This window comes from Podarcis vaucheri (genome assembly GCF_965113315.1).
Source record: "Podarcis vaucheri genome assembly, chromosome: 5".
In the NCBI taxonomy this organism is placed as follows: domain Eukaryota; kingdom Metazoa; phylum Chordata; class Lepidosauria; order Squamata; family Lacertidae; genus Podarcis; species Podarcis vaucheri.
In genome coordinates, this window is record NC_138763.1 from 77626570 (window position 1) to 77651151 (window position 24582).

The 24582-nt window shown below is 42.2% G+C and overlaps 1 protein-coding gene and 1 long non-coding RNA gene across 2 annotated transcripts in view; one reads left to right on the forward strand and one right to left on the reverse strand.

The window, feature by feature from the left end:
- LOC309532346 overlaps positions 1-10200 on the forward strand; it is a 64378-nt gene extending 54178 nt beyond the window's left edge. Inside the window, exon 3 of the long non-coding RNA XR_014219790.1 lies at positions 10064-10200. This is a non-coding gene — a long non-coding RNA (uncharacterized lncRNA). The remainder of the gene's footprint in view (positions 1-10063) is intronic.
- The window catches only part of BICC1 (BicC family RNA binding protein 1), a gene marked incomplete at its 5' end in the record, with an annotated part of 106250 nt that continues 83896 nt past the window's right edge, over positions 2229-24582 (reverse strand). The window contains 12 exons of the mRNA XM_082222323.1: positions 2229-5692; positions 5916-6015; positions 9282-9442; positions 10040-10196; positions 13088-13242; positions 14562-14601; positions 15352-15517; positions 16525-16681; positions 17719-17860; positions 20756-20952; positions 21591-21749; positions 22282-22468. Of these exons, the coding sequence (XP_082078449.1) occupies positions 5562-5692; positions 5916-6015; positions 9282-9442; positions 10040-10196; positions 13088-13242; positions 14562-14601; positions 15352-15517; positions 16525-16681; positions 17719-17860; positions 20756-20952; positions 21591-21749; positions 22282-22468 (1752 nt within the window). The 3' untranslated portion in view covers positions 2229-5561. The remainder of the gene's footprint in view (positions 5693-5915; positions 6016-9281; positions 9443-10039; positions 10197-13087; positions 13243-14561; positions 14602-15351; positions 15518-16524; positions 16682-17718; positions 17861-20755; positions 20953-21590; positions 21750-22281; positions 22469-24582) is intronic.

The following is a 24582-nucleotide window of genomic DNA, read 5'->3' on the forward strand; positions in this document are numbered from 1 at the left end:
GATGTAACTTTGATAAGCATATACAAAGCACAACAGCCTGACAGTGATTTATGTGTTTTTGTTTACCTTTTCCTTTGTGTTTTGAACTCTTGGTAAGCACATAAAATTTCCTTGCCTCCAAGAGCTTCCCATTAACTTCATTTAGGGTGTGTGTGTATAGTGGGGAGACATTCAAAGCCTTGCTATTAAGGCAGAGATGGGGAACGTGGTCCCCCCAGACATTGCTGGGCTACAACTCCCAATGGCTGGGAATGCTGGGAGTTAGTTTCTCACCCCTGTATTAAGCTTTGCAGTAAAGATTCTAATGGAAGCCCCAACGCTGTGGGATGCAAGAATGGATTCAGGGTGAGGCTTTTTGAAGAGTTCCTTCCAAGCCTTCAAAACCTTCACTTCTTCACAAAAAGAGCAATGATTCCACAATATCTATTTCACTACTCTTCCGCAATAACTATTTCACTACTCTTGCTTTTAGCATAATATCACTTCTGAAGTGTTCTGCCATCCCTTGCTACAGCTGTAATTTATTTTTAGTCTATTCCCAATTTGGACCTCCTTGTTCTTCTATACTCACCCTATGAGGCCCGTTCTTCATTATATTTTCTTCCAATGAAGTTCCTTTTTTTAGTTTTCATGTTGCCTGCAGCACTTTTGGGGCAACTACCACTGATAACTTTTTAAGAGCTTCACTGCATCTTGGCAGTTCCCCTTTATCTATGCATTTTGCTCTCCACAGAACATTATCTGTTAACTGCTGAAATCCACCATCGTGATGTGAGTTCCCTTTGTTCCTGTACTGACAAGTTCCTTCCTTTTCGGAGAGCAAGTGCTACTGACATTCACAATTCTATGCTGTTCTGAAACTACCTCAGAAAAAGCAGCTTGAGAAGTCAACGAAAATGAAGACAGGTTCACTCACAAACCTATGTGCACCTGCTTATTCTTCACTGCAGGTTTTACGTCCCTTTTTAATCCAGCTTTTGAGGATTTTAAATTTATTTCTATAAATCTTTTCTGGTTAGCACTCTGATTTACAAGATGGTCAGGAACAGTTGGCAAATTGGTTACAGTTCCACCAAGCAGGATGCAAGGACACCCCCCTTTCAACTTATTTCCAGAGTTTGCTTTGGTGTTTGAACATACAGAATGCACTTGTTAGGATTCTCAAAGCCTAAAACATTATGCAGAAAGCTCCAAGCAGTTCAGCTTAAAAAATAGCTGCACAAAACCACCCTTGCCACGGGAGAGAAAGCTAATCAGCAAGAGGGCCAAGAATATCCAAAGCAGATCATCTCACATGCAACATTGGAAAACACTGGTGTTTCATAAAAATGCATCAATGCAAATGTGCACAAATCAGGACAGCCTAATTTCTCAAGAGAGCCAAAACAGTTCTCTAGCAATAATTCCTAAGCAAGAGACCACAGAGTGAGCTCCATAAGACAATGGAAACAGTGTGTGTTAAGAAGACTCTGTGCATAGTGCAGGCTTGAAGTCTCCAAGTAGGAAGACAGAAGCATCGGCTCTAAGCTGAGATAGCTGATGGTTACAGAACGTATTAGCTTCACTGGATCCAGTATTTTCTTTATAATGCAGTACTTCTCAAAGGCTGATTCATTTGCAGTGCTGTGGGAGCCTCTTCCTCTTAATGCAGCCGTAGCCTGTTCCAGAAATGTACGTGTGAAGACACCATATGGGTAAAATCAATGACGTGACTTAAAAGACAGACAGTATGGGGTGAAACCATGCAAATCAGCCTGGCCAATGTGGTTCTACCAGAGCACAACAAGAGGAAATGGTTTCCATACCACTGTGGTAAAATGAAAACTGACCCTTAAGAGAGATATATATGCAGTCAGAAGGAGACTGTCTTATAATGCTTTTATTGCAAGTTGAAGCTCTTGCCATCCCATGACTGCAGAAGGGGGGCTGGGCGGGAAGACACAAGGAGAGGATCCATCACAACTACAGAAAGCCACAAGGACAAATGTGGAGAACTCTATGTGTGACTACGGTTCCCAATGCATTTTTTTTAGGGGAAATGTTTATGCTCCATAATAAAAAGCTGCTTGAGATAAGCATGGGCAGGTTTGCCCATGTTTTTCTCTGGCTAAAACAGCCTCAAAGTCTCTAGCCCTTTTTCTTGTGGAAATAACAAGAAAAACAATGCAAGTGCTTAAAAAATAATAATCAATTGCTCAGCAAGAAACAAGTAGCTTCAAATCACTGGGTACACATAAACCTCCATTTTAATTTGATTAAAAACAATATTTTTATTCAATAACTCTAAACATCAAACATAATGTTACAAACAGACTTGGCTGTTTCGCATCATATCAAAAGCAACCGTAGACCCACCCCTCAGCATAAAATCTCTGGCTATGGGCCTTAGTAGTGGGTATTAAACTTGAATGCTTCCCCATTTCAAAGGTTGCCTACTGAAAGTTAGCCCACTGGGTCTGAGACTGGTTTGAACTCTGCTCCCATGGCAACGGAATAATTGACAGGGGGGACAGGGTGCATTTGGACCATGTAATCCCTCGAACAGCACTCTGAAGCACTGTGTTCTCAGTGTGTACCACACACAGTTTCTGAACACATAGATTGCACCCGTAAGGGCCAGTAGCTCATGGACAATCTGCATTTGCAACCTTTTCCCCGCAAACTGTAAAGAAAAAGAAGGACGAGGTGACTATTACTCACATGATGTGCCCCTTCACTTCAGAAGCACAATCAGCATTCTTTAGTAACTGTGCCTGTTGACAATACTCAGTTTAGGTTATTCCTCACAGGGCCTTGCATTATTGAGAAGATAACAAGCATGTATTTGCTCTGACTTTGGGAGCAACCATTCCATGTTAAGAGAACACGAAATCACCTCTGGAATAAATCTGTGTAAAAGACGACAGACTACATTTCATAGGCAGTGTAACAAGGGGGTTATATAAATTTATTCTTTCATGTAACATTTGATTAGTTTGGAAAATTCCCATTTTTGAACGTTTAATTCCATCTTTCATTTATTTATTCTTTAAAAAAAATTCACTAAAAAGGACCCCTTCCCTCCCAAAATACAATCTGTATCTGCTCTATATTTACAGATAACTGGTCGCTATAAAGGCACAAAATTTAAAACTAACGTTTCAATATCTTTTTGTGCATAATACAATATTGACAATACTGAACATTGCATTGCCATATATCCCTTTTGTGGAATCAAAAGGAGTGAGAAAGTTGTTCTTCCAGTGTGGAATTTGTGTGTGTTGTGGGTGTGAGTGTGTAGCCCTATCGTTCTTATATCTGGGAAAATCTTCACTTCAGCATAGACCACAGCAGCTTAATTGCATCTTCCAGGTATAATACTGTCATAACACACATGGCATTTAAGTACAAACTGGAAAAAAATATGCACAGATCTGTGGGGGGGACAAATGCCTAATAAGGCGAGTGGTGGGAGGGTGCAATGGCAGCCAAAAGAGACTGGCAGATAGGTGCTCATCCTAGTCTGAATTAACTCTGGCACAGATTAAACCAAGTTAGTTTTAAATTTTGGTAAAATCATTTCCATGGACAAGCCAAATTCCTGAACTACTAAGTGCTTAATTCTACACATGAGGAGACTCATACCAAAGGGCATATTCATGATTAAGAAGATAGTTTCTTTTAAGTATCAGGATCTCTATATTACAGTGTGAACAGAAGTATGTGTTAAGTTTTGAGGCAGGACTAGCTGGTTTCCAGGATAATACATAAGGCAACACACAGAAAAAGGCAACTACAGTTGAACATGCACTAATCTGGCCCGTGCTTTTTCAAACACTGGAGAAAGATCAGCAGCTATCTGAGTTGCAGTGAGAGGCTGATTAGCTATATAGCCATCACTGGAGATGGTTAGAATGAATGCTGGTGGGTAGCAGATTACAACTGCATTATCTACCATTAAAGGTTCCCTTTATGTGTGTTTGTGTGTTTTTCTTCGCCGTAGAAAACCATTATCCACAGAAAGTGTCAAAACTATTTCTCACCCCTGTTTTGCATATATATAAAAAACAGCTATGGTAATTGGTTAAATCTAATGCCTTCGTTAAGAGTGGTTTGCAACCACCTTAAAGGGTTTGTACAATGTACATAAATAAGAAATTACAGTACAAGTAAGTTCACAATTTTTTCTATGGGAATGTTTTTCTTATTTCGATAAATTCATGTTTGGAAACATCGTATTGCATCGCCGAGAGGCACTTCATCCTATCCTTCACTTCATAAATTTATACCTAGTCATTTGCAAAAAGACAGAAATAGTATAACCAGATTTCTTGACCTTTCACAGTATAAGAACACGACTGTTAGCTCTATCCATGCGCAACACAGACTCTTTCTGGTGACAGTCAGTATGGATTTTTGGAAATAGCTCATCTCCAAACTCCATAGCTGACAATCACAAACTTAAATCAACCAATAAAACAGATGTCATTGCAGCTATTTGATTTATGTTGATCTATTGCTGAATGAAGAGTCAATGTAAGCAATATTCTTGAAATAAATGCAACAGTGCTGTCTTGTCAAATGAAATTAATGCTCTCCTTAAACGAACAATTGCCCAGAGTTCTGGCATGATGAACTGCCTTCCATCCTCTATCAAAAACTTTAGGAGATCCGTTTAATTTCTTATGCACTGTAAAGTGTACAGATTCTAAAAAAATAAGACGTTTCCTATAAATAAAGTGTCCTTTAGTGGCAGTATATACTAAAATAGTCCTTTGCTTTGAGACGACCATTAAAATCAGTTTTAGCATTACAGGCAGCAGCTAAATAGGGATAACTGATGGCAATAAGGTTCATTTTGGTCTTTCATTGCATCTTTTACAGTGCACAAGCCTAACTGTAAGGTTTCTTCGAATGCCTCCCAAAAGCGAAAAGAAGGTTGAGTCCAACGCTAAGAGACCTGATTGTTGACGACTTCTCTACAGTTGTTTACAGGGGGGAAATAACCAAAATTTGATTTGCTAGTATGATTTATGGCAAAAGAATTTCATCTAATGTGGGAACATACCTGGCAAATGTTGATAAGTGCCAATACAATATTTTTTCCCCATGGAAATTGAAGAGGAAAACAATAAAATTTCCACAGGACAAGCAATCAGAACACGTAAAGTGCAGAAAGACCTCAATTAATCATTAAGCAGTACCAGAAATACCTTCTTGATAAAAACCACATGCTATGCCCCTCTGGCATCCCAGCCCTTCACTCTCCATTCAAATAAGTAAAAAAAAAAAAATTCAGTGCATACAATATAGTTATTATAAGTAATAAAATACTAAACAAAGAACCCTATATTATCATTATTGCAAATTCTGTCCAATCTACATGAGTAAAACATAATCCACATTTGGTGTTCAGAAAGAGACAAGTGTTCTCTTCCTTTTTTTGGCACAGGTATTTGTGCAGAAGGCTTTGGTCCTTGGTACCTAAATTCCCAAAGTGCAGGGGGTTGTGTGCAGTGATGGCTGTCCACAGGATTGCCATGTCCATTTGTGCAGTCAACTGTGAGAGCCTCGACTTACTGCTACCAGCGGCCGCTCACACTAGCAATGTCCGAGTGAAACTGACGTGGCAGTCTTCCACTAGCGCCGCCTTCCAGGAACGAGGCACGGACATTGGAGGGGTCAAACAGTTTTCTTCGGTTTTTATTCAGTTCTGCGCATAGGAGGGGAGGGGGCAGGGAAGAAAAGAAAGAGAGAGAAAAGCAGCTAAATAGGGATTAATTAAAAAAAAGGTTTTTATGGTAAACAAATGCAGATTAAATCCGTGCACATCAAGGAGGGTGAGATGTATTCTTGAGAGGTGACAACTCAAGCAAGCAAGGAAGACAGGAAAAACAAAGGGCTCTCATGTGCACAAACAGTGCATTTTTGTTTACCTGAAATTGCAAGCAGCATTTTCCTTCGTGCACCAAAAGTAGTAATTCCGAGCTCTTTCAGATCCTGATCCGTGAGAGTGAGGAACGTCTGAAGATCAATCTGGAGAAAATACAAAATGTATACCCTAGTAATTCAAGATACAGAAGTCTCACAGTAAAGATTCAAAATGCATACTAAAGGGACTGGTATAGATAACTTCCCTGAAGAACTTTATTTTTATCATCCAAAGAGAAAACTGAGCAAGAACAGCATAGGGTAATCGTATGCTATGCCTACTCAGAAGTTAACCCCATCAAGTGCAATAGCACTCACTCCTAGGTAATTACATATATATAATGAAAGTATGATTTACAACCATGAAGAAGAAAAGAGTATAGAAATGCCGCATTGCCACAGTTTCTCTTCATAGAGAAGCAGGTGTAAAGGGTGCTTTAATATGTACCCATAGTGCCTAAACACTGTTTGTGTGCTATAACCACTATGCAAGTGGATCAGTTTCTGTTTACGTCTAGTGCAGGGAAGCAAACATGGTGCACTCCAGATGTTGTGGACCACAACTCCCGTCAATCCTGATCATTGACCATATTTGGCTATGGCCGATAGGAGTGGTGGTGCAAAACATCTGAAAGGAACCACAATGGCTACCCTCTGTTCTAGCATCATGGGAGCAACCACAGAGGAGATGGGAAGAGTACTATTAGAAGTGTGTGTAGGTCAAGACCTCAATGATGAAAAATGGGCTAAGAGATGAACGACCTCAACACCCTTTCTACCCTATCCGTACATTCCAAGATTGAGAAAATAAACCAACAAGCTGGGCAAGGAAACACTCTGTCTCAGTTCAAGCCTACCTGCTGATCAGCCATGGTGCTGCTGGACTGGATGGATTTGTCCATCCAATTTCATAGGGTCCTTACAGAAATTTCCTTTAATGCAATGCTAAATCTTTAAGATGGCAATGTATCTGTGCCTGATTTCTGTAACTAAATAATGCACTGTCTGTTTTACAGGAGTTTCCATGCAAGCTTTAAATGAACTCTTGCTCAATTCTAGTTTGTTAATGAGGGTGTGAAATCTCCGCTTATCCAAATTCTGTCTTACATGTATTACAAATGCCTGTCCCAGAAAAACAAAACAAAACAATGGCCTGGTTCACACAGCACAGTAAGTCAGTGTACAACTTACAGTGTCCATGTGAACATGCTGGCTCCTGGAGAGGAACAGGTATCCTCTTTGCTTCTCGATGGGCTTCTTTGATTACTGCAGCTCAGCAGCTTAGCTTAGTGTGTTGCCTGGGATCAGTTAAGACTTCTCCTCTTTAACTAGGATTTGTAAAGCAAGCTTTGTCCTGTGGTTGCAGGTAGTAGTTAAGAATGCAAATCCCTAACTATGAGGCCAGTTTCCAAAATGCCAGGTTAGCTGCTGTGCTGCACCAAGCTAAAAAACCCGGGAGGAGGAAAGCAGCCACAATCTCCATCTTGGGAGCTAACACATCGGTGCTAAGAAATTATCTGACAGTGTTATGTGCTGCTGAATTGTTCATGTAAATAACGACGGGGTGAAAAGCAAGTTTCCAAGGGCATTCACATATCCAGCATCCTGAACACACATACGTGTGTATTCTCAAAGACATGTGAATTTCAGAATTTTCAGATGGTAAGCCATCAGATCTATACTACCAGATGGCATACCTCTTTGCAAGAGTCTACTACAAAAATAAGAAAGAAGGCCAGTAGCAATATTGAGTAGATGAGGGCAGGCTGGTAGACAGATGGCACAATTATATTCTAGTTTAGCAAGCCAGGAGAGGCTCAAGATTTGGATGCTCACATGCAGTCCTTGGCTCCTGCTTCACTTATTTTGTGTGAGTGGGGAAACAAGCCAGAAATACACAGTTAACCATAGTTTATTATGTGCAAACTGAGAACTGTGGTTAATGGATTCCAAACAAGCCAGAATCATATGTCAAGTTTAAGTCATGGTTTCATATCCAGGCTTCTATAGAAGCCACTGACCACAGTTTCTCAGTTTGCATGTACCAGGAAGCTATGGTTAACGGCAGTTTCCTAGTTTGTTCCCCTGCTTTCATGAAGGGAGTGGAGGGGCAAAGCATGAGCAAAGCAGCTCACAAATATCCTGGTTTTAGTAAGGCAGAATTTGATATATGAGTGTGGCCAATGTACCTGAGCTGAAGATGGCCCACTCTTTTTGTAATTCCGTATGTCAAAAGACAATCCCCACAGGATTAGGTACTGCCACTCCAGGGTACTGTTGATAACATCATAGTTTCTGAGTACAATTTGAAGTGTTGGTGCTGACCTTTAAAGCCCTAAACACCCTCAGCCCTGTATATCTGAAGGAGTGTCTCCACCCCCATCGTTCAACCTGGACACTGAGATCAAGCACCGAGGGCCTTCTGGTGGTTCCCTCACTGTGAGAAGTGAAGCTACCAGGAACCAGGCAGAGGGGTTTTCTCGGTAGTGGCAGCCACCCTGTGGAACACCCTCCCATCAGATGTCAAGGAGATAAGTAACTATATAACCTTTAGAAGGCATCTGAAGGTAGTCCAGTATAGGGTGTGATGTTTTATTATGTTATTATATATGTGTTGGAAGCCACCCAGAGTGGCTGGGACAACCCAGTCAGATGGGTGGGACACAAATAAATCGTCATCATCATCAATATATCCTGTCTTTCCTTTCAAAGGAGACCAGTGGCTTTGCCGAGTTTTTGTGTAAGCCATGCCACAAAATACCAGATTTGTGTCCAGGCAATCAAAGTTTTGCTCCAATGAAAGCTGAATTCTGTGCCTTGTTCAAACTATGCACAGGGATAAAAGCTTACATTTTTCAATAACCATCACTGATAGTCAGCATGGTCAGTGTTCCAGGAGCATGAGGCCAACATGCTAGCTACCCATGTATCATGTTATCATGTTAGCTACCCATGCTTTAGTATGTTGAGCTGGGAAGCAGGCAGCACTATGCTGCAGAAGAGGCAAAGGCCTGATGACAACAGGCAGGGCCAGAGGCTCTCCTGTTTCTTATGTAGATGTGTCACAAGCCACTGACGCACAGTGTCACTCATGAAGCACTCATACAGCAAGTTGGATGCCAGTGCACTACAGAGCGTCCACATATGCTTGCAAACACTGGAAACCAGAGTTGCTTCTCTCAGCACAGTGCTTTGAAAACACTTGAGGTTTGAAGCTAGCTATTCCTACATTCAAGGAATGAATATGTGGTCTTCACAGAATAGTAAATGAAAGCGCAGCAGATGGTAGCAATTGAGCGATTTAGTTTGGAAAGTAATCAAAACACTCTAGCAGGAACAACAACAAAAAAATGCCTTTTCCAGACACTGACCTCTTGTTGCTGGAATATGTCTGTGTATTTGCCCAAACCCAGCTTGCTGAACAGCTCAGGCAGGTCAGATCCCTTAAATAGGCTGTTCAAGTTACAGCCATTGCTTCCTGTCAGCGAGGAGATGCAGTCCATGTAATTGCTGCTGCTGAGATAATGTTCAGCTGGAAGTTCAGAGAGGAAGTTCCTTTGAGTTTCCAAACAGTTTGCATTCCACTTTTAAAAGATATCCCACCGAACTACTTAAACTGTGCATAAGCCGCTGTGACAGGTAGACTTTAAACCCCAGCCCACCCATAGGAAAATGATCAAGCTGTAATATTTTCACTGAAGTGCTACGAAAGAAAGCCAAAGATTGAAACTACATGTGGGGCTGCCCCCCCTTGATTTGTGTGCTTCAACTTACACAGCATCCTAAATGCTGACACTGAGCATTTGCTCATGATAGCAGCAGCAGCCAATCAATGATGTGGTGTTGGAAATATGGCAACACTCAATAGGGTGACATCAGGCCATGAAGTTGATTCACACATTCAAAGGAGAGACCCATGATTCAGGGCAGCCTTTTTCAGCAACCTGTCCCCACCGCCACACACCCAGTTTCTAACTCTGTCCTAGGATTTTAACACTTGCAATTAACAGGCTGAACTAAATAACCAACTTTGCTTCCGCTAGACTCAGGACAAAATTTTAGCCAAGCCACTGATAGTACATGACAGAAGTCATGCTCAAGTTTAAAAAATAAAGCAGAAATTCATTACTTGATTTGTTTTGCTTCCTTTTAGGGCTGCCAATGGAAGAAACAAAGTCGCCAGGGGCTGCTGGGCCAATGCCATTGTGATCTCTCCAGTTATCAGAGTCGCTACCACTTCCTAGATGTTCCCGGCTGTTGGATCGCGAGAGAGACATTGATGAACCCTGCAAGAAAGATAAGAAGGAATAAGCATAACTTGAAAACTGGGGAAAGGCTCTTTATAAACCTTAAATAATGGTCACCCTGAAATGACTTTTTTCTTTTCTTTTACAGGAGAGCACCCCTGTAGCGGAGCCACCCTAGGAAGGTGAGCAAGTGGAATAAGCCGAGATAAAGAGAGGAGGAGGAGAAAAAAGAGAGAATGGAGCACACCCTTTCTTGTTTAATCCCATTTCCCACTAGAGGAACAGGATGATTCCACATCAAGGAGAAGGGTAAACTATCAACCTCTGAAAGGTGATAGATGAGCATTTCTTGACATGGAAGAACACCCAGGCCTGAAGGAGTGCAGTTCAGCAAGGACTGCACTAGGATATATTGCTGAGTACTTACTTTGGGCTCTGGGGTCTTATTAAATACAAAAAAGCTTGCAACCAACAGGATTCTGTACTCACCGGCATATATGGAGGACACACGACCTTACTCAGCTGAGGACCTCAATACCTTAAGGACCATCTCTCCACATACAAACTGACCTGGACCCTGTGTGCTTGTTATCTGAGGCCCTTTCTCTGTGTCCCGCCTCCCTCAGAGCTTTGGAGGGTGAACACACAAGAACGGGTCTTTTTTGTGGTGGCTCCCCATCTGTGGAATGCTCTTCCCAGAGAGGCTTGCCTGGCACCTTCATTACATGTCTTTAGGTGCCAGGTGAAAACATCCCTCTTTGCTCGGGCCTTCAACCATGGTTGGTTAAATGTGTGGGTGGGTGCAGGTCCTAGGGGCTGTTGCTATGATTATTTTATTATCATGCTGTGTGTTATGTTTTTGTTATTATGCTGCATAAATTATTATGCTGCCCTGGGATCTTTGGATAAAGGGTCATATATAAATCGAATAAATAAAAAAAGCAACAATAGTTATGCAATAAGCCAAGGTTGTGCCACCTAGTCATTCATTTTGGCAGTAGCTAATTACTGAAGCACATATCAATCACCAACATGGTTGTAATATGTTTGGCACCCTTTTCAACTCTATCCTCCCTTTTTATTGGGCTTGCTCCCATTTTTTGTAAGAGACATCTCAATAACTTTGGTTTTAGGGGAAAAAACTCATGATCCGTATCACAAGTAAACCTGTGAAGCTCTTTTTAAAAAAGAAAATGGCGCCATCCTAATGCAACAGTGCCTCCACAGAGTCAGTCTTTAACTATGACCTGGAATGCTCCTCACCACACTGAGATTGTCATGTGATCCACTGGAGACTTTATGACCACGCCCACACATTCCCAGAGTTCACTGATTAACTCCTGGGTTAATCATTTTGGAATCAATGATGTAAGGTACCGTGACAGAAGTGCTTTCTAATACCAATGGAAGTTCTGAAAACAGCCCAGTATAAGCAGGAAAACAAAGGGATCCATGGTTTTTATTTTGCCCACATGTCTCAAGCAAAGCAAAACAATGAGCAGCGGAGTCTCTGAAGAAATAGTTTACAGAGCAAGGAACCCAGGCTGTGGTTTGCTTCTGGGCTACAGCCAAGTGACTCAGAGACAGAAAACATTTTTAGTCTCCTAATAAACTCCTGTGAAAAAGGGAGACAAGTAAAATGGCTGGAAGATAATGTGAAACACACTAGACAAAATTTATCTGCTAAAAGTATATACGAGGAACAGCGTGCGCCAAACTAAACCTGTTCCTAAGGAAAATCCATTTTTATAATTTACATCCTATTCATAAGATGAGAAGACGGTTCACAAAAAAGCCTATATCTCATTTAATGCAATGTTTTGACTTTGCAAAAGAGAAAGCACAGTTTCTGCCATGGGTGTTTTCCACCTATCAGTTAGACATCTGAACAATAGACTTTCCACCCTGCCACTGTTAACACTGTCATGGGGGAATCCCTCGCACCCCACTCCCCAGAAAATTCAAATGGCAGCAAAACCCATATACATTTGGTGTTGGTAAAGGTCTGGCATCATATCTAAAGAGATGCTCCTTTATAAAGTTGAGTGTTTTGCAGTGTTACCACAATGAAAATTTGCTGTAGGAGGAGCACAATGCAGAAGACCTTGAAATGTTGAGCAAGGGAGCTGCATGACTACTCTTGCTTTCTCATCCCTCCTTGTCAACCAAGAGTACCACAGCTCTGCTACCAGGAAGCCACAGTAGATCATGACACTACAATCTCCTCTCCTTCATCTAGAAGCCACTGCAAAATGATTCCCTTTGGGAATCTGCATTGCACATGCCATGTAACTTAACCTCGTGGCATGAACCATGTCCATGCTGGGATCCAGTTGCCAACAGGCAGAATCTCTCTCTCCCCCCCCCCCCCGGCTTTTTCCACTTTAGATTTCATAGGCCTTGAACCTTCAGTAATTATCTCATGTGTCTTATTGTGAAAGCCACAAAGACAAGTTTTAAGTCCTTGTGAAGCCTGCAATTAATTGAGGCTGCATTCTAGAAAACAGGCCATTATGATTATTCATTCAAGCTAGAAATGAAAATACTTTTGCTTTGCAGACACTTGTACAAAAAAACGCAGGTGATCACCACCGACTACACTGGGGAGTCTGCCACAGAGCTACAGCCTTGGATTGATCCCATGTGACTATTTTTACCCTTTTAACATCCACAGGACCACATTTCTCTAGTTCTTTGCTTGATGTACAGACTATGCTGAACCTGTTTTTAAAACTCAATAAAATTAAAGAGAGACTCCATAAATCAATGAAGAGTTAAACATAGAGAAGTCAAAGAACATGCCACGTTGCACCTTCTTAAGATCTTGGAGCTTCAATTTCGCTGCAAATTGGTACATATGTTCAAAGTTCAGGTGAGTGACCCCCGTTTCTTGCACGCATAGTAAAACTCATACTTGCAGTTTTGCATACCTCATAAGTTGTCGACATGGATGGTTTATAAGACACGTGGTTAGCTCTTCTCAATTCCTTGATTGTTTCGGCTGGCATCGATTTGGAGAAGCCAAGCCCGCTCCAGGTGTTCGTCGGTGTCCTCACCTCCGTAACAACTGGCTTCTTTAACATAGCTTAAAGAAAACAAAAGACAGCATACCCATAAGCATGAACCCTGTACGTTTTTGGATTAAAATGGCATCTTTCGGCCAAAACAGGTTGCTCTTAACCTTTGCTTCCCTCCACATATACTAAGATGGTGTGATGACCTCCAATCTTGTAGGGATTTACGATTCTGTATGTGTGAGGAGAAACCATGGAGCTCCAATAACACATAAAAGCTAAGTATCTTAGATATAATAATGTGTGCTGCGGGCATTTGTACATACATGCATGCACATCTCATTCCTTATAGAGAAGTTCTGGCATATATGGCAAAAGAAAGAGGGAGGCTATTTGGAAAAGTCCCAAGCCCTCCATGATGGAACGCTGTGTTGCTAATAATAATAATAATAATAATAATAATAATAATAATTTATTATATACCGCCCATCTGGCTGGGTTTCCCCAGCCACTCTGGGCGGCTTCCAACTGAATATTAAAAACAATACAGCGTCAGACATTAAAAACTTCCCTAAACAGAGCTGCCTTCAGTAGTCTTTTAAAAGTAAAATAGTTGCTTATTGCCTTGACATCTGCTGGGAGGGCGTTCCACAGGGCAGGTGCCACTACTGAGAAGGCTCTCTCCCTGGTTCCCTGTAACCTCACTTCTCACAGCGAGGGAACCGCCAGAAGGCCCTTGGCACTGGACCTCAGTGTCCAGGCTGGATGATGGGGGTGGAGACGCTCCTTCAGGTATACAGGACCGAGGCCCACTTGCCAATGACTTCTGTGATCCTTCCACATATATTTTATATGGGTATTAGCCAGATGTGCATAATAATGTATGCACGCAGCACCCATTCCAACTGCGGTCACTTATCCTTAGAAATATGGAAGGCATTGAACCCCAACACTTTCCCCTGTGTTTACAGGATGCGCAGTCGGTTGGCAATTCCCTCCATCCAAGTTGCTGCAAAAAGGGGACGCATGCTAAGCATGATTATACAAGAGGAAAATGGTGCAGTAGCAGATGAGGCCTGTGTTTCTTGATAACAAAGTTCCCGATGAAACATGAGTATGTCATCCTTTCCAACCACCTGCCCCAAGACAAGTTTATTGTGGACCAAGAAGTTTCAAGTTTACAGTGTTCTCCCACACTGTAACAGCAGAACCAGAGATTTTATACGCAGAGAAGTTTGGATTGCAAAACATGTTGTCTACGATACAGCTTCTCGATTTGAGCAACCAACCCAGCCAAATCTCAGGGCAGCAGGGGAGGGATGCATGAACCCTTTCATTGCTCAGCTACCAAACAGATATATATGCTGCAAGTCACAGTTGTCCCACATACCTTTGGTTGCTAATAGCTTCTTCTGTTCATAGTCAAATGCCTAAAAATGAAACACACAGAAGGCAGCTTAATCACTGCTCTCACTAAATGTCATGCCAGTACTCTGCTCTCCAAGCCACAAAGATTTTGATCACGGTCCATAAGTTTGTCTAGGGGGAACACTAAGCACTGAACAACAATGTGCCAGCAAGTCCAATTAACATTTGATATACTTAAAACTTTCACTTAAAACCAGCTAATTAGGGCTATAAATAGCTTTGTAGTTATTCCTAAACCTTCACCCAATCTACTATTTTCAAACACAGCCTCTTTTTCCAAGGTATTCGGAGTTTGGTTCTCTGAACTAAAAATTGCTTCTTCGCCATGTGATTACTGCTGCAGGAGCGCTGAAAAACGTCTGCATGCTGAGTTTTGCTTTGGTCACCAAGTTCCATCACCAAGTTACCACAGTGTGAGCTCCAACCCCCTTGGGGTAGATTGGCTGCCTGCTTTTTCCTGCCATATTCATAATGGGACATCCTTTTGCAATTATGGACCAGGCATATGTGGACTGGGACAGGCAGAATCCTTCTTAGGGTGGAATTTTAATTGTGTGCATTTTAAGAAGGCTCTCTCTCTCTCTCTCTCTCTCTCTCTCTCTCTCACACACACACACAGAGAGAGAGAGAGAGAGAGAGAGAGAGAGAGAGAGAGTTATAAGGGCTGAAGGAGCCAGAGTAATTGGAGTCCAGATCTGGCCACTTCCTGGTTTTCACCACAATTTGGGCTTAAGCTACCACATGCTCAGTACCTGCATATTCACATATGACGACTGTGGGGCAAGGCGCGCTCTTTCAGAATTCTGCTGGGCTGCTGCCGCCCTCTCAGCTGCTCGTTCACTTCCAGGAGCCTTTTTATCAGCCACTGGGTTCTCTGAACCACTCAGCTCAGAATCTGAAAGCAGCCTCTCTGTGGTGCTGTAAAGATGAGAGGGGTTTCTTTCAGGGAGCAGGATTTGCTTTTAAAGTGCGCAGAGATCTTAACAGCATTTGTTTTGTTCTCAGTTAAAGCAACAGGAAAAGAAAACATTTTTGAAGGACAAGACAGATTAGGTACTCATCTTTAAGCACTGGAATGCAAATAATAACTTTGTACAGAATTTAAAGCTTGCTTTTTCAGAGGTGACACAGCAAGCAGTCTGCTAATGTTGGCTTCAGCTTCCACGGCCACCAGTATTATTTGCATTAACTTCCCAAAAAAACTCAATTCAAAGTGTGAATAAGAGAGTTTGGCTCACTCGTTTCCCAAGAGAGCATCTTTGGAGGTATGTAGATCTAAGAGTGCATGAATATGTTCCCTGTGGCTGCTCACAGACCAAGGATTAGTGGAAAAGGCTATGGGCCAACTTATTGGTGTGTACTGATCTGGTCACATTGCTCCCAACATTTAAGCAAAGCGGGGAATATAACCCACATCCAATTGAGAAGTCGCAACTACATCGCTATGACAATACTAAAAAGCCTGCCTTAAAAGTTACTGAAGAGTTGTCTTGAGCAATGTATGCTGTGAACCCCACACATTTCTTTTGGAGAGCTAGTGTGGTGGGTATGAGACTGACCTGTAAATCACAAAATTCCCTGCTGAAATCTCACCACTCACTATGTAGCCTTGCACAAGCCTTGTTTTGTCAGCCCTAGGGAACCTCTACTGCAATAGGGGGATGGTAACACTGAGAGACTCTCTGTTAAGTATTAGCATATAGGTAGCACTTCAATTAAGCAAAAATCATGAGAGTCAAACGTGGGTCATCAAGAGATCACCATGTCCATATGAATTTTGAGAAGCTCTTTTACTTCAGGGCAGAGCCCTAACTCCAGAGTAAGACCGTTATTAATGGCAGAGCTACCCGCCCTTCGCCAGAACATGCAAAATATGTTACTGCCTCCCTGTACTTTATAAAGTCATATTTATGAATGTGACATACTGTAAGTGAGAGTTTTTGGTGCCTTGCAACAGTTCTACTGTTTGCCTTTTTGCACAGGATTGCTTGGAGGAACTCATCATTTGCTTGAGATCACTGGCATTGGCTGAATGTGAAGGACTTCTTGGCATGCCCACCTCCACAAAGGCATCATTGCAACCTATGGAGAACAAAAAGCAGTATATTATGTATCTGTCAGGAATGATTTAAAGCTAGCACAAATCCGGTCACTATAGGAACTGATTCGATAGCTACCAAGATCCTTCTATAGTATTGATTCCACTGAAGCTTTGTGCATTTCAATTTATTATGAAGGATATTTGCAGCTTTCCACAACAGCTTACTGAAAAAATAGTTAAACTCAGTCACTATGCGCAGCAGAACTTTGCAATAAAAACACAAAGCATGCTCATATATCATTTGTATAGGGAAAGAATGGTTCACATTTTCTTGGTGCAGAATTTCAGTTACCAAACTTTTCAGCAAAGCACTACACAGAGACCTATAGCAGCCATATACACATTTGAAGGTGTAATATTAGAAGCTATGTGAACCATACTATACCTCTATCATTCATCATACCATGAAACTAAGAAATAGAATTTTACAGTGCAATATTAAAACCTCGATTTGAACAGTTTTACTGGTCTGGCTCATATGTAATATAAAAGCATGGTTTGCTGTTTGAAGTGAAAGCTGCCATGAATCTTGAGCTCATACATTCCCTTCTTTCCCATTTTGTTTGAGTTCAGGAAACTGCAGGTTAGAATAAACTGGGGACAGGAGATTTAAAACTCCTCCCTTTCCAACTAAAGGGAGGGAAAGCATGAAAGCTCAAGGCTCATTTCTATAATGAAGCACGGCTTGTTTTATTCCAAGCCAAGCTACTGACGAACTCATGTGTAAGATGAGTGACAATGAATTTAACGGCAACCCTCAACCAACTATTTGAACTTGAGCATCTCTTCAATATTTAGCATGACGACGACTTGGGAGTCCTGCTGAAACTGGCAGCTCCTTCATAATTTCTTCCTATCTGCTTAGTCGCTTAGCTTGCCATTTACTCAGCTGGTGTTTAGAATGATTCATCACCAATTAAAATACAAGCTTATCCCAAATCTCTCAGGAGGAGAGGTAACCCTGCCCATCTGAGAGGATAAGGCAACCTGAGAAAGCACAATGCTTATTTGATTATACCTTCGCCAGCATTTGCCTTGGTGGTCACTTGTTCGGAGGCACTATGACTATTTGTCTGCCTGGATGGATCGCTGTGGTTTGGACCCAATACATTTTCACCAAGTGATGCAGCAGTTAGTGCAGTATATTTCATAGCTGAGGTCTGGAATAGTCACAAGAATGTTTAGTCATAATCTTAAACTATAAAACATTTGATTGAAAAAGATCCACTGAGAACAACAACAAAAAAAAGAGAGCAGTGTATCACTTAAGCATTTACACTAGCAAAAGTCCTTTGATGAATGGCAAGAGGGGTGCCCACACAGAGCAGGGCCTGTCATGAAAGAGATGCCCGGGTGGAGATGAGAAAACCTAATGGCACGTTTCACACAACACAGAAAAGTAACCATAGTTTGAAACAAAACAAAACCCCTGTGGTTTAATGGGAAAAAGCTGTGTGCTACTGCACGCTGCTGAAATCCTGGGTGCTGCACTCCTCCCCTGCTGCTGCCGGGAAACAGGCCATGGTCTGGCTTATCGTGTCATCCAAACTTGGGTCATGGTTTCTTTCCCCCAAACAAACCACAAGCATTAGGCCAGGAACAAACCTTGGCTTCCAATTCATGTTTCGGAGAGAAATAAATGACGAAACCAGGTTCAGATGACACAACAAGCCAGAGCACGGCTTGATTCCCAGCAAGAGAGGAGCAAAGCACCCGTGATTTTGGCTGCACGCGCTAGAATTCTGTCCATTCACATTAAACCACAGTTTATTTTAACTATGGTTTAAAGTGAAATGCAAACCAGGACAATGCCAGGAACAGGGGATTTGGCTTGCAAGCAATGTCACAAGGAGCAGAACTTTAGCAACTCTCCTAGGAGGGAATGGCAGTACAATATGTACACTCAAGGACACCACTAGAGTCATCCCCTGCTTACCCAGATGCCTTTCCCAGCAAACAGCACACCCACTCTTTCCCCAAGATCAAGCATAGTTTAGCTGAATGGAATATTTATGTCTGACCCTAATCCACAGAAGACTTTTGTCATGCCCCACAGAAGCCATCCACTGATGCACTCTTCCAATACTGTGAGTTCAGATTGTCACTGTTGAAAATTATATTTGTGCCAAAGTGGTTGAACACAAAATTAAGTAGATTGCAGACAGAAAGAAACTCAAATAGGGAAATATTTGAAATATTTACATTTTCCCTACTCAACAATTGCAGACAAACAAGTCCAGGAGCAGCACTAAATCTGAGTTTCAAAAATCAATGTTCAGATTTTGGATGTATTCCCTACAATTTGAGATACTAAAGATGCCAAGTAGGAAGGAAGCTGCAATGGCAAAGTGACACCACTATTATACTCTGCAAAGCTTAAGAAGCCAAACCTTTTTCTTAACACAAAAGGCCCGAAGTTTGATTGGTTGATTTCTATTGACATTAGTGAGACATTAGCTGGCTTGAACTGATTTCAAATGGGACTTAAAATACAACCAACTCTGTGGCTGCATCTGGATGCTATTTCAAACTATGGTTTAACAAGTGAAAAAGCCTTGGTCTCATATGCTCCTCCTTCTCTTCTCCTTCAGTACAGTAATGAGGAGATCAGAAGTGTTCATTTTCATTTAAATGCAACTCAGCTTTATGTCCAAATCCTGAAAAACTGTGGCTAGTCTAAACTATTATTTATTGAAACAAGCCAACATCAAACCATGGTTTATGAAGTTGACTGGTTTCAGCAAATCATCCTTATAACTAACCACAGTTTGTCTGGGTTGGGACATGCAACTAAACTGTGTTTAAATAAAAATGAAACCTAAAGCTTCCAACCTCTTCCTGGCAGTTTCACTGTAGGAGAAGAGGGAGCACACAGACCTCCAGACTTACTTTCAAGCCTATAAATAGTAAAAAGGTGCCCACCTCAGATTTGTCCCAACTGTACAGAGGGAGATATATAATTAATGTTTGACCACAATCTCCACATTTACCTGCTGTGTTACAGTTTATAACCATTAGATTGACAAAGTGCCCTAATTAATCAAGGCAGGAGATTTTTTTATACAGTGGTGCCTCGCAAGACGAAATTAATTCGTTCCGCAAGTTTTTTCTTCTTGCGAGTTTTTCGTCTTGCGAAGCACGGTTTCCCATAGGAATGCATTGAAAATCAATTAATGCGTTCCTAGGGAAACCGCCTTCAGACCAGGTCCGGGGACAGTCTGTCCCCCGACCTCTTCTGAAGGCTGGGGGGGGGCAAGGGCTTTTCTTCCCACTGCCAGCCTTCAGAAGGCTGTTCTGAAGGCTGGCGGTGGGAAGAAAAGCCCTTCTTCCCACTTCCTGCCCCGCAAGCTCTGGGGACAGGAGGGCTTTGCTGCCGACCGCCAGCATTTTAAAAGCCCCTGCTGTCCCGGGGCGATTTTAAAATGCTGGCGGGCGGGAGCGAAGCCTCCGCTGTCCCGGGGAGATTTTAAAATGCTGGGGGTCGGCAGCGAACTCTTCGCTCCCGCCCGCCAGCATTTTAAGATCACCCGGGACAGCGGAGACTTCTCTGCTGTCCCGGGGAGATTTTAAAATGCTGGGGGTCGGCAGCGAACGCTTCGCTCCCGCCCGCCCGCCAGCATTTTAAGATCGCCCGGGGCAGCGGAGAAGTCTCCGCTGTCCCGGGAAGGCAGGCGGGGGGAGCAAAGACTTTTGCCCCCCGCCGGCCTTCAGAAGAGGTCCAGTCTTTGCTCCCGACCGCCAGCAATTTAAAACAGGTCCCCGGAGATTTCCCTATGGGCTTTCGTCTTGCGAAGCAAGCCCATAGGGAAATTCATCTTGCGAAGCGCCTCCAAAACAGAAAACCCTTTCGTCTTGCAGGTTTTCCGTCTTGCGAGGCATTCGTCTTGCGGGGTACCACTGTACTCTGCTTGCTGTTTTAACATAAGATTTTAACATAAGGTTTTTATTGTCTAAATGATAATTTACTTAGATGTATTTTCAATATGCATTGACTGCATGATCCTAAGCATATTTACTTAGTTCAATGCTTAGGATTGTAGCCTAAGTCGATTTACCTTTACATGACCATTTAGAGAAGCTGAGCTTTTCTTGCTTTCCGCTTGCATGCCATTGACATGAATATCGACAGGGGTCAAGCCAGGAGGGGGAGATGGCGTGTTCTGGCTATAGTTTGGCACTCCTGACAGAAGAATACTGGTCAAAGTGGCTTGGGCAGTAGATGGCATCATCAGGTGGGGAATAGCAGAGAAGCCTGAAAGAAAATGTAACAACTTCCAGATCAGTAACATTTCTCAATTGCATTCATGCACAAAATCTTAATTAAATAGAGCAGCAATTACGGCAATTACGGACAGCCAGGCAATTGCTCCAGTACAGCTTTTGCTTAACTGTCGGCATCTCTCTATGGCACAGTCCTGCTACTTGAAATGTCAATGACTGAACCTGGAACATTCTGCAAAGGAAGTGCTCTATCCTAGGATACTCCACTGTAAAGAAGGTCATTACAACGAAGAGACTTAAACTTGATCACATCACTTTAATGCTATAAACGAGAGCTTTCCAAACTGTGACGCAACACGTTAGTGTGTTGCCTGCAGTGTGTAGGTGTGTTGTGCGAACGCTCCCCATGCTCCTCTTGGGGCTGGAAATGGGTTAACTTAACCTCCGGTTTGCTAGCAAAATTGAATTACTGTGTCATAAAATGATGCATGTCCAAAAAGTGTGTCAACAACATGAAAAGTTGGGAAAGCTCTGCCATAAACCTTTGTGGAACTTGGGAATTCTTCATAATTTGGACCCCATGCTTCTTTCTAAAAACATTTTTTACCATTCACTATGCAAAAGTTCAAGTTTTTTTTAAAAAAAATCAAATGAATGAGACCTACTAACCTGTAGCACTTGTATTGGCAATTGAAGATGCCCACAATGTTGGGCTGGGCGTGCCTGAACTAGGACTCTGCAAAGGACTAACAGAACTATTGAGAGCATTTAGGAGAGAATTTGGTGTGGTGGACGTGCTGACAGACAAGGCTGTTGGACCAAGGAGGCCTACAGAGTAAAAAAGCAAGACAGGTAACTTACCCCTCACACGCCTGCACAGAATTAATGAAACAATGCTTTAAAAAAATAAATCAAATTCTTCAAATTAATTTTGCTTTAATATCACATTGGAGGACTGACATTTTCAAAGAGGAGTCCACATAAACCTATACTTCCCATGATAGCTACTTCCCCCTTCAGTGATGCTGGGGCTACCTGGACATGGGGCACTGTACTTCCCTCTCTCTTTAAACTCTAGTGCTGCAAGGTCAACAACACTCTTTGGAAACTGGTCACCAATGGACTTGTACTTTAATCAGAAATCCCACTGACACCCAGCTCTGTCCTATCCTTGTCTCTTACCCCAGCTGTTCCTTCATTGCCAACAGCATTGCCCCAAAGCTGTTATTTCACATCCTACCCTCAATATCTTCCATTACCCCTCTTCAGTTAAAAACATGGTTAAAACACACAGCTTGTCCCACAACCCAACTCATAGTGTGAAGTTTTGGAGTACAGTAAAGTATTGTAGACTTCTTACCGAGTCCAGTAAGTCCTAGCCCAGCTGAGGACAGGATATCCAAACCAGGACATGAGAGGCCAACAGGACACGAGACTGCGGATGGGCTTGTTGCCATGGGGACTCCACTGCTTTCAAGACCCAGGAGACATTTTCGTGCCTCGTACATGTTTAAGGCATTTCGCTCAACACTTTTCACAATTACAGACTGTAAGGAGAAAACATGCAAGCAAGGAAATGCAATAAAATGTTCCAAGGGATTCTGATAACTGGCAACATTTAGAGGAATTTGTTTACAAACCCACTCTTGAGCCAAACTCATCCTCTGGTATTAATAGAAAGACGGCAGTCAGGTCTGCAAAACTTGTAGGGATTACTTAACATTTTGCCTTTTTCTAAAGGAAGAACTATGGAACACAGGGATGGTACAACAAGCCTTGTTTATTTTCTCCCTTACAAGATAAAACACAATTATTTAAATGATGTGTATGTTTTATAATCTTTCAAAATGGGACAAGTGTTTGTGTAAAAAAATCATTTCTCCTGCAGCTACTTAGAATGACACTAAATAGCTCTGGTATCAAATCTACGTTTTTATATACACAGGAAAAGTGAGATCCTGTGAGCCTTAATGGAGTCCACAACTTCCAGCATCCTCTTTTCTGCCTAATCTTTGATCACAGAGCAAGGTTTGCCAACAACCAAAATGCTGCTTGTACCTGAGCTAAGATCTCCTTCCGTCCATTTTAGGATGGAAACCGTGTATGCTACTGATTATTCTCCCTCTCAAGTTCATGCCTTTTGAGCCCCTTTATCCTGCACCCACCCCCACTCCCAGCCTCATGAACTCAGGCTGTTTCCCCGCAATATGCCAACAATGTTACATGTGCAATGTGTCAATGTAGTTAATGCAAACCAAGGTTCACTCACAAACCAGAAATTCTGCATAGCCCAGCTCAAAGTTTCCAATTCTGGTCACATAACTTAAGATTGCACATATTGAAAACAATTTATCCTTTGGTACTTCTACTTGTCTCTGAAGGGGGAGGGAGGCAGTTACCAACATCAATTAAATCTACAATCTACAGGAGCCCTGGAGATCAATTGATGTAAACAACATATTTTGCCAGTTTGAACTGAATATGTGCATGGTGAATGCAACTGCTACACTACAGGCTCAGATCCTTATTAACTTTGCCATGTCATTACTTCCAGAAGCTCTGGTTAAGGAAAACCAAATTCTGGCCACGTGGTGGGGAGCTCAAGGAATTATTCCATCATTTAATTTTCCAACCCAGACTGCATTGCAATGGGCACTAGTTGCGCAACAGCATTCTTACATCATGTACAATCAGCCTGAAATTTTAGTACAGTGGTGCCTCGCAAGACGAAATTAATCCGTTCCGCGAGTCTCTTCATCTTGCGTTTTTTTCGTCTTGCGAAGCACGGCTCTTAGCGGCTTAGGGGCTCTTAGCGGCTTAGCGGCTATTAACGGCTTAGCGGTTTAGCGGCTATTAATGGCTTAGCGGCTTTAAGAAAAAGGAAACAAACTCGCAAGAACTCGCAAGACGTTTCGTCTTGCGAAGCAAGCCCATAGGGAAATTCGTCTTGCGGAACGACTCAAAAAATTTAAAACTCTTTCGTCTTGCGCGTTTTTTGTCTTGCAAGGCATTCGTCTTGCGAGGTACCACTGTAAAAAAGGCCCGCTATATAGAGTTTTTACAAACACCTGACAATTCTTCCCTTGCTTGGGTTTCTATATTTGTGTTGCTTATATCTCTAAAACAACATAAGAATGAACTAGAAACCTCATGTTCAGTGTTCGAAACTCCCATTGTTCTAGGCACATTTTGTGACAGGGAATTTCATTAGTGTGAGCTGTTTCTGAGCTCTGGGTGCAGTCCTGCGCCTAAGATTTCAGATTAAAACTGCAGAGTGGAAGGAAAGGGGGACCTTTTCTGCCTCCCCACTTCCAGTTACTCTCTGAAGACTGGATAAGACACCCTCTTAAGAATATTTGGGGGGGGGGCAAAGGAAGGACTAGATCAGGGGTCAGCAAACTTTTTCAACTGGGGGCCAGTCCACTGTCCCTCAGACCTTGTGGGGTACCGGACTATATTTTGAAAACAAACAAAATGAATTCCTATGTCCCACAAATAACCCAGATATGCATTTCAAATAAAAGCACACATTCTACTCATGTAAAAACACACTGACCATCAGCGGGCCGGATTTAGAAGGCAATTGGACCTTTAGTTTGCCTACCCATGGACTAGATCATGTGAAAAATGAACATAATATTTTAGCTGAAATTCATTCATG